General features: G+C 42.6%; 1 protein-coding gene across 2 annotated transcripts in view; it reads left to right on the top strand.

Annotated features, from left to right (window-relative positions):
- samd4a (sterile alpha motif domain containing 4A) overlaps positions 1-17,659 on the top strand; it is a 98,137-nt gene that overhangs the window by 45,586 nt on the left and 34,892 nt on the right. For both annotated transcript variants that reach the window (XM_064927532.1, XM_064927533.1), the window contains exon 3: positions 14,671-15,249. In XM_064927532.1, the coding sequence (XP_064783604.1) occupies positions 14,671-15,249 (579 nt within the window). The remainder of the gene's footprint in view (positions 1-14,670; positions 15,250-17,659) is intronic.

The following is a 17,659-nucleotide window of genomic DNA, read 5'->3' as shown; positions in this document are numbered from 1 at the left end:
TTTTGATTTGAGAGTTGCCTCAGGTTTTTCCTGACAGTGTTACATTCACTGTCAAACCATTTTCTTTTTAAATATTGTTTTTTCCACCCATATTATATTATTTTTTTAAATATAATTGTGTTTCCAGTTTGAAATGTTTTTAATTCATATGTTGCCAAATTAATGTTGTTTTCTTTGCTAAAGCTAAATGTGATGTGCTGAAAGAGGTTCAGCATGTTATACAGTTCTTCGCTGGTCTTTTTTTGTATATATACACAAATTGAATGCATACAGTACCTGATTTGTAATTTTATTTTGGTTGACTTCATAGATTACATTTTTAATTTTATTTTTTAAGGTAAAGTGTGATCTAACAGCGCAAGTTGTGGAATGACTGTAAATGCATTAATATGTTCAGATGGAATGTCAGTTATGGAGCAGTCCAGCACACTGTCACCTAGCACAGAGCTGTATGTGAATCTCCCCAATGAGTCACCCCTTGTTCTACAATTAACAATATATAGACTAAGGCCTTTGCAGATCTGAAGTACCTCTCTCCAACTTTTGTTAACCATGCTATCATAACTCTTTCTGTGAATTGGGATTTTTGAATTTTAGAGAGGTCTTTCCAAATATATGCGTTTCCTTTTGTCTTTGTAGTCCACCTCAACGCCAGCGGGCACATTGTCTCCGCTTGCAGATCACTACTTAAACCAGACAAAGTAAATATGCTGACATTTTTACATTTCAATCTCAAGTGATCAAAGATGCATACATACAGGATGTTAGGCCAGCAACACTTTATTTCTTTATGAAGGAGAGAACGGACATACAAATCCGTGCTGTTCATTTGATTTGTTTACATATGGTTGTATTGTTCTTACATGTGTAACAGATGTAAATCGTACTCTCCTTGCGTTGTGTTTTCTCCAAATAAATCACAGCCAGTGGTCCCAGTTGAGCATAATTTTTTTCTGTTGCTGTTGTTAAATGGGAAACAGCATGTTAGTTGTGCAGAGCATAACAATGTTGATGGCTGTCGATGGGAAAATCCCTTGCATCACATTTTCATACTGGGCGAACAAAATAGAAAACATACAATACAAAATATAACATGTGTAAATACCTGTTGTTAAAATGGGAAACAGCACATTAGTTGTGCAGGGCTTAACGATATTGATGGCTGTTGATGGCATACACCGATGTAATGGGTTTATGTGACCATAACAATGTTGATGGCTCGGTGTATGCTAGCTAACACACTTATTTACAGCAATCAATATGCCAAAGCACATCCCAGAAAGCCCCTCAATCCCTAACAGGTACCATATACCCAGACATGTATAAATCAGTAATGTACAGCAAACTTGTACACATTGTAAAATATAAAACCGTATTCAGAACGTGACCTACCCCTTGCACCCCTGGGTCAATCACAACACACCTTATTGTCATCAGAGATGACCCAACCAATAAGAATGCTTGAACATTAAATACACATTTCTTTAGAGGCAAGTGGACACATGCACATTGCTTTACTTGTGTTGCTTTCATATGCACATTTGATTTGCTTAAGGTTGTTTTCATTAACCTGCACTTTTACCTCGGCCATATGGTGCCCATTTGAATGTTTATGCACACAAAGTGCATAGTGCTGCTAATTTTATTTGTTTGTTGGGTTTCAATATAAAACTTGGTGAAATTATTTGTTTATCAGTGCCATTTGAACATTTCCAGCGCATTTTAACAATAACGCGATAATACTGATAACGTGACAATTTTGGTCACTATAATCGTGATATGAAATGTTCATACCGTTTCATCTGTATATGCATGTATTGGAAGTTTACAATGGATGTTACCTGTAGTCCAGTAGTTTAGACCATATGATCTCAACGAGGAACTGTGTGTCTAACCAGCGGTGGTTTGGGGAAGCAGCAGTGTCTCGGTCCCAGCTCGGAAACGGCACATTCTTGAGCTAGGACCTGTGGTATGCTAACGCATTCCTCTCTGCTGAGCTAGAGTCCACTCGGGAAGGAAGGGATATGGGTGTGGGGGCTTTTTCTGTTTTTCTTTCCTTTTTATTTCTCCCCCATAACTTGTCTTTCTTCTTTTTGAGAATGTTTTGACCCCCCCTTCGTTTTCCTTACATTTGTTTCCAAATGGCCTTTTCCAAACTGGTTAAGTGTTGTTTTTTATCTGTCTGTGGTTGATGGGCGTGGGGGGTTACATGAAAAGTACAGACAAACCCCTTTCTCTTTGGGTCAATTTTCCCTCTAAATTGTGTGCATGCATGGGTGCACAGCTCCCTTCAGAATGCTGTGCAGATGAAATATCAGCCTGCATAGAGAAACATGAGATTGAACTTCACTCAACTTTCTAGAGATTTCCCCTTTTAGTTAAGACAATCAACGCTTCGCTCTACTGTGGGAATTATGCTCAAATCAATGTGATATTAGCCGCTTTCAATGGAACATACTGAAACAAAACAAACTATGCAAAACTACCTGCGAGAGATTCTTGTAGGCAAAGCACATGGGCTCCCGCGTGGCGCAGCAGTCTAAGGCACTGCATCTCAGTGCAAGAGGCGTCACTACAGTCCCTGGGTCGAATCCAGGCTGTATCATATCCGGCCGCTATTGGGAGTCCCATAGTGCGGCGCACAATTGGTACAGCGTTGTCCGTCATTGTAAATAAGAATTTGTTCTTAATTTCTTATGGCTGCAATCCCGTTAACGGGAGCGATATGACAACAGCCAGTCATTTTCAAACATCAAAAATCTCATAATTAATATTCTTCAAACATGTATCTCATACCATTTTAAAGCTATTCTCGTTGTTAATCCCGTCACAGTGTCCGATTTCAAATATGCTTTACAGCAAAAGCACCAAACTATTGTTAGGTCACCAACAATCGCCACAGAAAAACACAGCCATTTTTTTCCCCCAGCCAAAGAGAGGAGTTTCAAAAAGCAGAGAGAGATAAAATGAATCACTAACCTTTTGATCTTCATCAGATGACACTAAAAGGACTTCATGTTACACAATACATGTATGTTTTATTTGATAAGGTTCATATTTAACAAAATATGAGTTTACATTTGGTGCGTTTACAATCACTAGTTCCAAAAACATCCAGTGATTTTGCATAGCCACATCATTCAACAGAAATACTCATCATAAATGTAGATGATAATACAAGTTATACACATGGAATTATAGATATACCTCTCCTTAATGCAACCGCTGTGTCTGATTTCAAAAAAACTTTACGGAATAAGCCAGCAATGCAATAATCTGAGACGGTGCTCAGAAACATTTGTCACAATAGCCTCCATGTTGACGTCAACATAAACAAGAAATTACATGATAAATATTCCCTTTGATGATCTACATCAGAAAGTGCAGGAATCCCAGGTCCACAATAAATGTTTGTTTTGTTTGAAAATGTCCGTTATTTATGTCCAAATACCTTCTTTTGTTAGCGCGTTTGGTATACATATCCAACCGCTCATTCTGGTCAGCGTTATATCGGACAAAAACTTCAAAAAGTTATATACAGGTCGAAGAAACATTTCAAACTATGTACAGAATCAATCATTAGGATGTTAACATATACCTTCAATAAAGTTCCAACCGGACTATTCCTTCTTGTCTTCATGAGCCATGGAACGCAAGTGACGACCATGAGGAATAAGCATGATCAGAAAATGGCTGCCTGCCAGACACCTGACTGATTCTGCTATCATTTATTCCCACAACACCATAGAAGTCTCATTATAATTTCTATTGATGGTCAACATCTAGTGGAACCCCTAGGCAGTGCAACATCAATATCTCAAGGGGATTTCATTGGGGACTCTGGTGAATACATACAAAGCTCAGATTTCTCACTTCCTGTTTTGATTTCTCCTCAGGATTTTGCTTGCCATATGAGTTCTGTTATACTCACAGACATCATTCAAACAGTTTTAGAAACTTTTGTTTTCTATCCAATACTAATAATAATATACATATATTAGCAACTGAGACTGAGGAGTAGGCCGTTTACTTTGGGCAACTTATTCATCCAAGCTACTCAATACTGCCCCCTGGCCATAAGAAGTTTTAACTGACTTGCCTAGTTAAATAAAAAATGTAGGCTTACATTGAACACCACACGGTGCTGTTTCTGTAGACTGAATGACAGAACAGCTATTTCTGTGTTATGGGATGCATTTTCTCCATTGTTTTTGATGGTAGGCTACTCTGGTAGGCCTACATTATGATCAAATAGCCACAGTAGCCTACTTGGCCACTGTTAAAACTAACTTAAAGCTGTCTCACTTAAAGCTGTCTCACTGTTCACAGTAAACACGCGCTGGAAGTTGCACAGAATGTTCAAGTTTGCGCCCAGCAGACCTGAAATTTGCTCAGTGCTGAATTTTTCTGGGGGGAACATTTGTTCTGGGCTACTTTTCATTGCCTTTCCCCCCTTCTCTCAGTCCATTGGCTGGATTTAAACTCCTCCCATTGCTCTTTTGAGTGAGCTGGCGTTAGCCGCCGCTAACTCTCTTCCCGTTAGCCGCCGCTAACTCTTCCCTTCTACAAGCTGGGCCATCATTGTAACTGGTCACTGGCATTCATTCAGTAACATTAGCATACACCCCCGGGGGCTAACTGCACCTATCGGCGAACCCTCACTTTGTGAAGGCAAGCATTACAAAAACCCACTGTGTAGAGCGGAAGAGTCGCGTGTTGACTCAACACACTATAAAAAGGCCCCCAGTAGCACCTGGGCCCTGTTTGTTTTGCTAACAGGATAAATACAGGACAGTAGGCTTATGCCCTATAAACCCGGCTCTCTGCTCTGTCATGAGGTAAACTTCAGATGGAAAACAGGCAGGGCTGAGTGGATGGGGCCGAGACTGGGGTGGTGTGTGTGTGACTGTTTCTCATCTTAGCCAGTTAGAGAAATCACTTTTGTAATTCATTTTCCACAATGACTCAACATTGTTCCTAGACTATTTTGGGAGGATGGACATGAAGAAGTGGTTGTCTGTCTTTGGTCTGTATAGAAGTCGTGCTTCCCAAGCTGCTGAATTGGCATCCAAGCCCATCTGTCATTTGGTGTGTCAAAGTTTGATTTAATTAAAAGGAGATACTTGGCTAGTCCAGAATGGGCCTGGTGCGCACACCCAGTGACCACCCCCTCTCTCTCTTGCGTGTGCTTTCTCTCGCTCTCCTCCAAGTCAGTTCTCAAATTTCTGCCCTGCTAGAGCTGCCCCAGTCAACTGTGCTGTTATTGTTATTGTGAAGTGGAAACGTCTAGGAGCAACAACGGATCAGCCGCAAAGTGGAAGGCCACACAAGCTCACAGAACGGGCCGACGAGTGATGAAGTGCGTAGTGCGTAAAAATCGTCTTTCCTTGGTTGCAACACTCACTACAGAGTTTCAAACTGCCTTTTGAAAGCAACATCAGCACAAGAACTGTTTTTCAGGAGCTTCATGATATGGGAAATCTTAACGCATACAATGAGATTTTGGACTATTCGGTGCTTCCAACTTTGTGGCAACAGTTTGGGGAAGGCGCTTTCCTGTTTCAGCATGACAATGCACTCGAAAACAAAGTGAGAGCCATACAGAAATGGTTTGTCGATCAGTGTGGAAGAACTTGACAGGCCTGCACAGAGCCCTGATCTCATCCCGATCATTGAATATTCCATGTTTGTCTGTTTTATTTGGTTGTCACTCTCATTTTGTCTGATATTGCACAGATTTGCAGCGGATCTCCTTGAACATTGTTGTTGGATCAACAATCCCTGTATAGCTGACCTGGGATGCAACCCCTGTCCACAACAGCACTTCATACCCACAAAGCAGCATTCATTATCCTACCTAAACCATGGTCTAGGTTGGGCTCGGAAAACTGTACTTTAGGTCTCAGGGTGGGTGACATCACCACACGATGGCTACTAGAGCTTTGTCTCACTTAGTCTTTCCTTGAATACTTGCATCCTATCTTATCCTCCTCCTATCTCCTGTATTGTATCACAACTGTATTGGAGAAGGTACAAGGGCCCTCCCCTCTGACCTTCTTCTCCTATGGGTTTTTAGGAGAGGAATTGAGGAAGGATGACTTAAGAGCCTGTCAACGAGTTCACATATGCTCCTACGCTCATTGACTTCCTCTTTCTCGCATCAACCTCAGCAGCCAGCAAAGCAGCAATCTAGCACCCACAGAATTAATTTTGTTGGTATTTAATTCTGCTACATTGACTCAGATTATACAGCCGTTGGCTGAGTAATACTGTGGGCGGCGTAGGATGAGGTGAAAGTGGTGTGACTAGGGCAGAGGTAAGCTGCAGGTGAGTACTAGTAGCCACTGTAATGTCATCCCCCTAAGACTTGACGTAGTGTCTCCTCCTGTCTAACATTTTAATACTGTAAGCGACTCCGCTGCGGGAGGATCTTCTCCTACAATTTTGTGCAGATTTGCTTCATTCTGCTACACTCACTGTCCTCCTAATTAGTATGGCTCAGCTATTCCACATTGTGCCAGCGAATTGAAGCTGAACATTGCCAAATGCGTCACTTTAATTAGGCCAATATGCGCCTATAGCTTACTTAATTAAACCCTGGCTGTTGATAGAGTAGTTTACCTAGGCAATAGATAGGGCGTCCCCGATTCCCAAAGGAAAGTTCACTTTCTCATCCATAAACGCATCTCAAGTGCAAATACTGTTCAGCAGCTCAAATCAGCAGGATGGGGGGCATTTGTATTAGGAGGGACGTGGATCGCTAAAACAAGGATTATGATCCCACTTTCTCAATTTAAATATTATGGTGACACCTATACATTTGTCAGCAAAGCACGCGTTATTTGTGTAGCCTATTATCGTTTAGACATGAAGTTGAAATAAAAACCTCCACTCCAGGCTTCCGTCAACTGAATGAGTAAAAAATTAAGAATTTACAGGGGGCAGTTTGGAAAAAAAACTAATCCCGTGTGAATTGTCCTCTGGAAAAGTGCTGATGCTTGGATAATAATGACATAACCAACTAGTATTTGTCTGAATAGGGCTAGATAATATGGCAAAGAATGGGTTTATTGCACGGAAATATTCTAGTCCTACACCTTCTATATTCAAACAAAATAAGCTTTTTGTGAATTGACACGCAAATGGGCAGCATCATACTCATGCCAGTCCTCTCTAGAAAACACAATTAGTATTCCTAGTAGGACTCTGCAATAATGAGGTAGTGTGTATATGAATGCGCAGCCATTTCAGCGTGTTTTGGGAGTCGACAAGAGTCCGGGTCAAAAATCCTGGAGTTGATCACCCCTAGTATGAGGGCTTGGTATCGTAGAAATATAATCTATAGAAAGGACTTGTACCTTTTAACCCTGATTTTATTTCTATTGGTTGGTATACCGTCTCTGTTGTACTGTCCATGGGGGTTGTGGCACCAGACCCGCTGGGAGACAGTTGGGCTGACCTCAGGAGTGAGAGATCCACCCGTCTTTGCAAAGTGGCCCCCGTGTGAAAAACGTGTTTAAGCACCCTTTTTGATAAGTGACATAACTATGGTGGTTGATCAAGTCACAGTAAGGCATTGAGTAAAAGTTTTCATTTTGTCTGTCTGCTGCTCTGTCTCTTTCTGTCTGTTGCTCGCACTATGTCCATCTGCCTGCCTGTGTCCTGACCCATACCTTTCTTCACTCTGTGCTCAATCATAATTAATTGTTGAGGGAAAAAAATGTATATTTTAGGCGTGTGTGTGAAGAGAAATAAACCAAACTATGGCCCAATGCAGGACCCTTAGAAAGCTACACCCTTGGCGGTGGCAACGCTGTTTTTTTGCTGGGCAGGGGAGCAATGCAAAGGCAGGCAGGCAGCACAACATTGTTTCACCTAGAAAAGGCCAGAGGAGAGAGACCGGGAGGATGGGAGAAGTTATTAGAGAGTGAGAAAAGCAGACACTGACACCTTTCAGTGGGAGAGACAAAAATGAGGAGGAACAAGAGCGTTTGAGAGAGACTGATGGAGTGAAAGAGCATCAGAGAGAAGCAGAGGGAGTGGGTAAAAAAAAGAAAAAGGGAGAGGGGGATAATGCTGGAAGGAGCAGCTACTCACTGTTTCCATACCTCTTTCACAGCCCCTCCACTGTGTTTGCCCTGCTTTTCTTATTTTTTCCCCCCTCCTATCTCTCCTTTTTCTGCTGTTGGATGAGTTTAGCACTTCTACCCTGAAGGGTCAGTGCGGGTCGGGATAGAGGGGGGGGAGGGAGAAGAGACAGACAGACTTCAGAACTCTCCCAACTCCTCCTGCATTCCTCTGGGTTCACTAGCGTCATGTTTCCCAAGCCTCGCGTCCCCACTTTGACCTCTGAACTCTGTGAACTGACATCTTGACAGGCAAAGTCTGGGCATTTTTTCCATCTCTGTTGTAGAGGAAGTGTTCTCGTCCTCTTTGAGACTCGTCCATCTGTTGACTCTTGTACTTCAAAACCCCCGGGGTGCGTCTCAATAGTATTTGGTTGCGTCTCCTTGTCTTAGTTGTACTGTAATGTAACTGTAATGATGTGTCAACAAATTCCCACAAGTGGTGCATATGCAGGAGTGGATACCACTAGAGTGAAATGCCTTTCTTGCAAACTCAAACTCTAACAATTAAATAATCAATAACAATTTATTACTAGAAAAAACACTATGAAATACACAATAAAGTCAGCATACTATATACAGCAAAAAAAGGTACATTCCAATACCATATATACAATGTGCAGGGATACTGGAGTGATGGAGGTAGATATGGGTAAGGGGAATAGGCAAAATTATAAACAGAGTAGCAGCAGCTTGAACAGTGGCTTGCGAAAGTATTCACCCCACTTGGCATTTACCCTATTTTGTTGCCTTACAACCTGGAATTAAAATGGATTTTGCGGGGGGTTGTATCATTTGATTTACACAACATGCCTACCACTTTGAAGATGCATTTTTTTTTATTGTTAAACAAACAAGAAATAAGACAAAAAACAACTTGAGCGTGCATAAGTATTCACCCCCCCCCCCTCCCAAAGTCAATACTTTGTAGAGTTTTGGTGGGCAGCCCTCTCTTGGAAGGTTTGTTGTGGTGCCATATTCTTTAAAAAATTTAACGGATTTAATGGTGCCCTGTGGGATGTTCAAAGTTTCTGATATTTTTTTATAACCCAACCCTGATCTGTACTTCTCCACAACTTTGTCCCTGACCTGTTTGGAGAGCTCCTTGGTCTTGATGGTGGCGCTTGCTTGGTGGTGCCCCTTGCTTAGTGGTGTTTCAGACTCTGGGGCCTTTCAGAACAGGTGTGTATATATACTGAGATCATGTAACACTTAGATTGCACACAGGTGGACTTTATTGAACTAATTATGTGACTTCTGAAGGTAATTGTTTGCACCAGATCTTATTTAGGGGCTTCATAGCAAAGGGGGTGAATACATATGCACGCACCACTTTTCCATTTAGAATTTTTTGAAGCAAGTTATTTTTTTCACTTCACCAATTTGGACTATTTTGTGTATGTGCATTACATGAAATCCAAATAAAAATCTATTTAAATTACAGGTTGTAATGCAAAAAAATTGGAAAAACGCCAAGGGGATGAATTATTTTGCAAAGCACTGTACTGTATATGTGTGTGGAGTCAGTATAAATGTATGTGTTTATTATGTGTGAGTTAGCAAATGATGGAGTGACAGTGTGTGTGAGTGTGTAGGGCCCTGTGAGTGTGCAAAAATGTATATAGAAGGTAAATCAAGATAGTTCGTGTAGCTACTGTATTTTGTTAGCTATTTATCAGTTGTATTGGTTGGGGATAGAAGCTGTTGGTGTCAGACTTGATGCACCGGTATCTCTTGCCGTGCGGCAGGGGAGAAAATAGTCAATTACTTGGGTGGTTGGAGCCTTTAATGATTTTCCGGGCCTTCTTTTCACACCGCCTGATATAGAGGTCCTGGATGGCAGGGAGCTTGGCCCCAGTGAGGAACTGGGCTGTCCGCACAACCCTCTGTAGTAGAGGGCGACCGATTTATGATTTTTCAACGCCGATACCGGCGTTTTTTTACAAATTTTTACAAATTTTGAATTACTTTTTTTATTTATTTGTAATAATGACAATTTCAACAATACTGAATGAACACTTTTCTTTTATCTTAATATAATACATCAATAAAATCAATTTAACCTCAAAGAAATAATGAAACATGTTCAACTTGGTTTAAATAATGCAAAAACAAAGTGTCGGAGAAGAACGTAAAATTGCAATATGTGCCATGTAAAAAAGCTAACGTTTAAGTTCCTTGCTCAGAACATGAGAACATATGAAAGCTGGTGGTTCCTTTGAACATGAGTCTTCAATATTCCCAGGTAAGAAGTTTTAGGTTGTAGTTATTATAGGACTATTTCTCTCTCTATCATTTGTATTTCATATACCTTTTGACTATTGGATGTTCTTATAGGCACTTTACGTATTGCTTCCGTCCCTCTCCTCGCTCAAACCAGGAACACATCGACAACAGCCACCCTTGGCGCATCTTTACCCAATTGCTCCACAAAAGTTGCAGCGCAAGGGGAACTACTCCAAGTCTCAAAGCGAGTGACGTCACCGATTGAAACGCTATTGGCGCACCCAGCTAACTAGCTAGCCATTTCACATCGGTTACACCAGCCTAATCTCAGGAGTTGATAGGCTTGAAGACATAAACGGCGCAATGCTTGAAGCATTGCAAATAGCTGCTGGCAAACGCACTAAAGTGCTGTTTGAATGAATGCTTACGACCATCTTTCAGTCAGACTACTCTATCAAATATCAAATCATAGACTTAATTCTAACATAATAACATACATAAATACAATCCTTTGGTCATAGATATGGTCGAATTTGGAAACTATCACTTTGAAAACAAAACGTTTATTCTTTCAGTGAAATACAGAACCGTTCCGTATTTTATCTAACAGGTGGCATCCCTAAGTCTCAATATTGCTGTTACATTGTACAACCTTCAATGTTATGTCATAAATATGTACAATTCTGGCAAATTAATTACGGTCTTTGTAAGGACGAAATGGTCTTCACACAGTTCGCATCGAGCCAGGATGCCCAAACTGCTGCATATACCCTGAATGCTTGCCCGGAACGCAAGAGAATTGACACAATTTCCCTAATTGTAATAAATTCATGTTAGCATACAATATTAACTAAATATGCAGGTTTAAAAATATATTCTTGTGTGTTGTTTTTAAAGAAAGGCATTGATGTTTATGGTTAGGTTTGGTGCAACAACAGTGCTAAATCATCACCCGTTTGACGAAGTAGGCTGTGATTTGATGAGAAATTAACAGGCACCGCATCGATTATATGTAACGCAGGACACGCTTGATAGACTAGTAATATCAACCATGTGTAGTTAACTAGTGATTATGTTTGTTTTTTACAAGGTAAGTTTAATTCTAGCTAGCAACATACCTTGGCTTCTTGCTGTCCTCGCATAACAGGTAGTCAGCCTGCCATGCAGGCTCCTCGTGGAGTGCAATGTAAGGCAGGTAGTTAGAGAGACTAGTAACCGGAAGGTTACAAAAACTAATCCCCAAACTGACAAGGTAAAAATCTGTCGTTCTGCCCCTGAACAAGGCAGTTAACCCACCGTTCGTAGGTCTCAATTGAAAATAAGAACTGTACCATTGAGAGAATATTGGCTGGCTACATCACTGCTTGGTATGGCAATAGCACCGCCCTTAATCGCATGGCGCCACAGAGTAGAGGTCGACCGATTTTTTTTATTTATTTTTTAATCGGAATGGCCGATCGGAAATCGGTATTTTTGGACAACAATTTGGCCGATTTTGAAAAAAAATAGTTTTACACCTTTTAAAAAAAAAAAGGTGTAAAACATTATTATTATTTTTTAAAAGGTGTAAAACAATTTTTTTCAAATCAGCCAAATTGGTGTCCAAAAATACAGATTTCCGATTGTTATGAAAACTTGAAATTGGCCATTCTGATTAATCGGTCGACCTCTACTCTGTAGCGTCATGCGATTTAAGGGCGGTGCTATTGCCATACCAAGCAGTGATGTAAACGGCCTATATTCTCTCAATGGTACAGCTGTAGAACTTTTTGAGGATTTTAAGGGCCCATGCCAAACTTTTTCAAACTCCTGAGGGGGAAGAGGCACTGTCGTTTCTTCACGACTGTGCTTGTGTGTTTGGACCATTTTAAGTCTTGGACACAGAGGAACTGGAAGCTGTCTACTTGCTCCACTGCCACCCTGTCCACGATCAGCTCCTTAGTCTTGCTGACGTTGAGGGAGCGGTTGTTGCTCCGGCACCACACTGCCAGGTCATCGTTGCTGGTAATCAGGCCTACCACCGTTGTGCCAACAGTGAATTTGATGATGGTGTTGGAGGTGTGTGTGTGCGCACGAGCTTTCACAACTTTTGCATTCTAGGTTATTGGTGTGTGTCTCAGAGCACCAGGTGAATGGATACCCTTTAAAAAGCACTGAACATGTTAATAAAGCTTGATCAACGGCTAGACAAGGAATGGATGAATGGCACTGACACTCGAGACAGAGGGTGGAAGACTTGCCACCTCAAACTGTTTTTGTCTCACCTATATTTGGAAGTAGGGAGGACGTAAAGGGGAATAGAGCAGGGGGGGGCAAGAGGAACGTGGAAGGAGGGAGAGAGTCCCAAAGATGACTAGGCTATTGTATAAGCTGCCTGCAGCTCCAATTCAAAACTGAACCTTGAGGGAGGGAGGGGGGGGTGGTGAGGAGGAGGAGTGAGTGAGTGAAAAGCAGGCTAAAGGGAGTCCAGAGGGAAGAAAAGAGTGTGTGGAGTGTAGACAGTAGGACAGCCATAGGAGAGTGGGGGGAATAGTGAAAGCAAGAGCGAGGGAAAGAGAGCAGGCCTCAGTCCAAGTCAAATGGAGGGCTCTAAATTTAGGATAAAGGTGTTACTGGGGGTCATGAGAATAAACTGGGCATTTAGCCCAGAGCCATAGGCAGTAGGCACAGCTCTGGGGCGGGCACCACTATATTTGTGTTTATTAAGGATCCCCATTAGCTTCTACACTACACATAAAACAAAAGATAAAACAGTACATCATATAACATTGTTACGCCACTACATCAAATCACATTTTATTAGTACAGCAGGTGCAGGCCTTACAATGAAATGCTTACTTACGAGCCCCTAACCAAAAGTGCAGTTAAAAAATATATTAAAAATATAGATAAGAATAAGAGATGAAAAGTAACATGTAATTAAAGAGCAGCAGTAAAAAAATAACAATATATACAGGGGGGTGCCGGTACAGATTCAATGTGCAGGGGCACTGGTTATTCGAGGTAGTATGTACATGTAGGTAGAGTTATTAAAGTGACTATGCATAGATGACAACAGAGAGTGGCAGTGGTGTGGAAGGGGAAGGGGGGCAATGCAAATCGTCTGGGTAGCCATTTGACTAGATATTCAGGAGTTTTATGGCTTGGGGGTAGAAGCTGTTTGGAAGCATCTTGGACCTACTGTAGACTTGGCGCTATGGTACCGCTTGTCGTGCAGTAGCAGAGAGAACAGTCTATGACTAGGGTGGCTGGAGTCTTTGACAATTTTTAGGGCCTTCCTCTGACACCGCCTGGTATAGAGGTCCTGGATGGCAGGGAGCTTGGCCCCAGTGATGTGTACTGGGCCATTCACACTACCCTCTATAGTGCCTTGCGGTCGGAGGCCGAGCAGTTGCCATACCAGGCAGTGATGCAACCAGTCAGAATGCTCTCTGGTGCAGCTGTAGAACCTTCTGAGGATCTGAGGACATACATACAGTACCAGTCAAAAGTTTATTATTATTCGGGGCATTGTGCAATGTGTCAGAAACACGATGGCATCACACAGTTGCTGCAGATTGGACGGCGGTACATTCATGATGTGAACATTCAACGTTCCATCTCATCCCAAAGATGCTCTATTGGATTGAGGTCTGGGACTGCGTAGGCCACTCAAGTAAACTGAGCTCATGTTCCAGGTGATATTTTTCCACTCCTCAATTGTCCAGTGTTGCTGATCGTGTGCCCACCGGAGCCGCTTCTTTCTTGTTTTTGGCTGATAGTAATGGAACCTCCAGTCTGCTGCAACAGCCCATCCGTGACAAGGATCAACGAGTTGTGCATTTTGTGTTGCCATTCTGCACACCGCTGTTGTACTGCACCTTTATTTGTCTGTTTGTGGCCCGCCTGTTAGCTTGCGGCCTCAGGATATGTGGTTTTTGCATAAAGTCCAGTGGAGTTCTTTGAGGGCCGTCGTGGTATCAGCTTGAGGGGGGATATACATGGCTGTGACTATAACTGAAGATAATTCTCTTGGGAGATAATACGGTCAGCATTTGAGGTATTCTAGGTCGGGTGAACATACAGGAACTCATGTCCTTTTGTTATCACGATCATATCGTTCATTCCAGCAGGAGATGGATTGGCAGACTTTTTTTCTGGCTGAAAATGAGTGCGTAACCGGCTGTATAGGCGACAGCCAGCACTAATGGAAAACACTATCTGTAAATTAAAAAAATCACACCATTATGAATAAGCCATTGTTATGTGTTACTGTAGATTCCTATATTAACCGTTCCTCTCTTTTTCTCTTCCTTCCTTCTCTCTCTTCCTCCCCCAGTGGTGATCAGCCAGTGGCAGGGTGAGCCCAAGGAGCGCGTCATCTCCCTGGTCCTCACCCACCTGCCCCTGCTCAAGCCGGGCAACGTCGAAGCCAAGGGCGAGTACATGCGCCTCCTCCCCCGCATCCTGGCACACACCATCGAGCACGGCCGCCATCTGGAAGAGTCGCGCCAGCTCCTCTCCTACGCCCTCATCCACCCGGCCACCTCACTGGACGACCGAGCCGCCCTTGCCCTCTGGCTCAATCACCTGGAGGAACGTGCTGCTGCCCGGGCCGACTCGTTGGAACGGCTGCCCCCCTCCCCAGCCTCGCACCATCAGACGCCCCCCTCAACGCTCTCCTCGTCGGGTTCCAGTTTGGGTTCCTCTGTGGGCCACCTGGGTCACCTGTATCACCACCAGCGCTACGGCTCAGACGATCGGCTCAACGGCTGGCAGGGGTCGAGGGACTCGGGGTTGGGCAACGGATGGCAGCAGCAGGGAGGGTGTGAGAATGGTGGGCACCTGGCTCTCTACCCGTCCTCGTCTGTACCTGGGAGTATCAACACGGTGGGCACTGGCGGCAGCAGCAACACCAGTGAGTGGCTCTTCTTTTTCGACTTCCTGCTTTTTATAGCGAAGTCCCAATTGGCTGACATGGCTTCCTTTCCTCTCCTGGTTTACTTTCTATCTGGAGCAGCACTGATCTGAAAGGAGTCCAATCAATCAATCAAAATGTATTAATTATGCTCTGTTTGCATGAACAGTTGTCCCAATGTTGTCATAGTAGTAACTAACATAAAATGGGCATAAAACTGCCTGAGCAGTCCCCACATCCGGTTTTCAGGGACAAAGGAAGCTAGGTTGAAGGTAATGTATCCCTGAAAACCAAATACATCTGGTTGTCGTTGACCCCGCTGAGGGTGTCACAGTATTAACCTGGCCTGGACCAGTAAAGAGTTAGGTTAGGTTTGAAGACCTACCCAGGCCTTTCACCATCAGTTGTGGTGACTTAAAGGGGACCAGGAAAGGAAAGGAAGCTGTGTTATGATGTGGCCTCCTCCACTTCTTGTTGTTTTGGATTAAAATACTCACTCTTAGCAGCTCACTCAGTAGTTTGCATGTGCTTAGTCAGGGTACCTGATGCTGATGAGAGTGTGCAGTCTTTATTAAACGGACTTGTCAGGACACTCTGAAATTAGTTTACAATGTCACTTTACACCTCCTTTAGTTGTATTAGTAACCTTTTCAAATAAAGTGGCGCCAAAGTCTCAAGAGTCTAGATGACCCCCCCCACACACACAGTTTTCATGTTGTCATATTGCAGACCTTAGAGAGCTATTTATAACTTTTAAGGAATGTCCAGATCAACTAGCCCATGTCAGCTAAGTTTTTTTGCCCATAGGTTTTGTTGTAATGTTTGAGTCACTCAAATATCTCATATAAGATATGGCTAAATCGAATTGCAGGAAATTAGCTTTAAAATGGCAAATAAAGTGAGGTGTGAACAGTTTGTGCTTATACCCATAGAAATAGACACGAGGGTGCTGGAAGGGGGGGCTGAGTGAAAATGTTTTGGAACCCCTGTTCTAGAGCACCCTCAGCCGGAACCAATGCTATAAGGCCCGTCACACAGGTAAACTCCAAAGAAGTCTAAAGTGGTAGGTGGGTGTGTAGGCCCTATCGCCCAGCACTCCAAAGCTATTCAGATTTAACATATCTGTGGTTAGAGCAGGATATTTCCAGTTGAAGAATGCAAGGGTCTTTTTTTTCTCAGATGAAGAGACAGCTGGAGATATAAATAAGGACACATTTAAAGCTCTGGGCCCTGTGCAAGATCCTCTTGTTTTTTTTACTGTGCTTGGGAGTTTCAGAAGTCCATAGCACAGATGAGCGATTTTACAACTCTACTCTAGAGTTGCCCTCCTTTTAGCCAATGGTCAGTCACCACAGGATTAAGGCACTTAATGGTCAATTCAACGTCTGCATTGGCCATGCATTTACGGTGATACGGAAGTCTGGGATTTCATACTTCTTACGCTTTGCGGAGCAGCGCAGAGCTGTTGTGAAGGAAGTTGTCAAGGGAGAGAGTTTGTTTATACTGGTCCTCCCGACCCCATCTACCAACAACCAATTATGTCAAGGCAGAGCTATACGGAGCCCTCCGCATTGTTGCAAAATTTCTGAGGCGCACGACGATGTGGTACTGAGCTCAATTTGGCCTCTGCGTGACGATGGAGGCTCTGAATTGCGTTACACCCTCCAAACGGAGCCTCCGACCACATTTTCAGAATCAAGCATAAATTGTCTCAATGTGTTTGAATTGGGGTTGCAATTCAGCAGTGCACAACTTTCTGGAATGTTCAGATAGAGATATGTTATGTAGAACAAAGATGCCTCTGATATGTAGAATAAGGAATCATGTCAGCTCTATTCGGACATTTCTATCTGCAACCTCCCTCAATGTTTGCTTACTGAGTGTGGCACTAGTAATCTTCAAATTAATTGACAGTCAGCCAGAGCAGTTTATTATGGTAGTTAGGTTAGAAGAGATTTAGTGGCTAAATGAGCTAGCTAAGGTTTTTCTTCTTATGCCCAAATTAAGTCATTCTCTCTATTTTGATTGTATATTTAATAATTTATACCAGTTAAGTCATAGGGCTGTTATAGGCTACTCAGGAAGTGTTTAGGAATGAGATTTTATTGTTCAATATAGTTTATAAACAAAGGAATTGTTGATTATGGCAAAATGGAAATTGTGTGTTGAAAAATATGGAAATTTGAGCCATAGAATGATCATTCTCTATTTTTATGACTGGACCATAGTACTCTATTATTGGCATATTCATAGGTTCTGCCAACCATAGATTACTAGAGATCTTTCAATGTTTCAATGGGTCAAGTCTCCATATTTTTCAACAATGCAATATTTCTACACACAATCTGTCTCTGTCTCCGTCTCACCCCACCACACCCCACATGCGTACCTCCCTATCGCCATCCCAGGC

The sequence above is a fragment of the Oncorhynchus masou genome, chromosome 21, assembly GCF_036934945.1.
Source record: "Oncorhynchus masou masou isolate Uvic2021 chromosome 21, UVic_Omas_1.1, whole genome shotgun sequence".
Lineage (NCBI taxonomy): Eukaryota > Metazoa > Chordata > Actinopteri > Salmoniformes > Salmonidae > Oncorhynchus > Oncorhynchus masou.
Note: the sequence above shows the minus strand (reverse complement) of the source record. Positions and strands in the feature narration are given on the sequence as shown.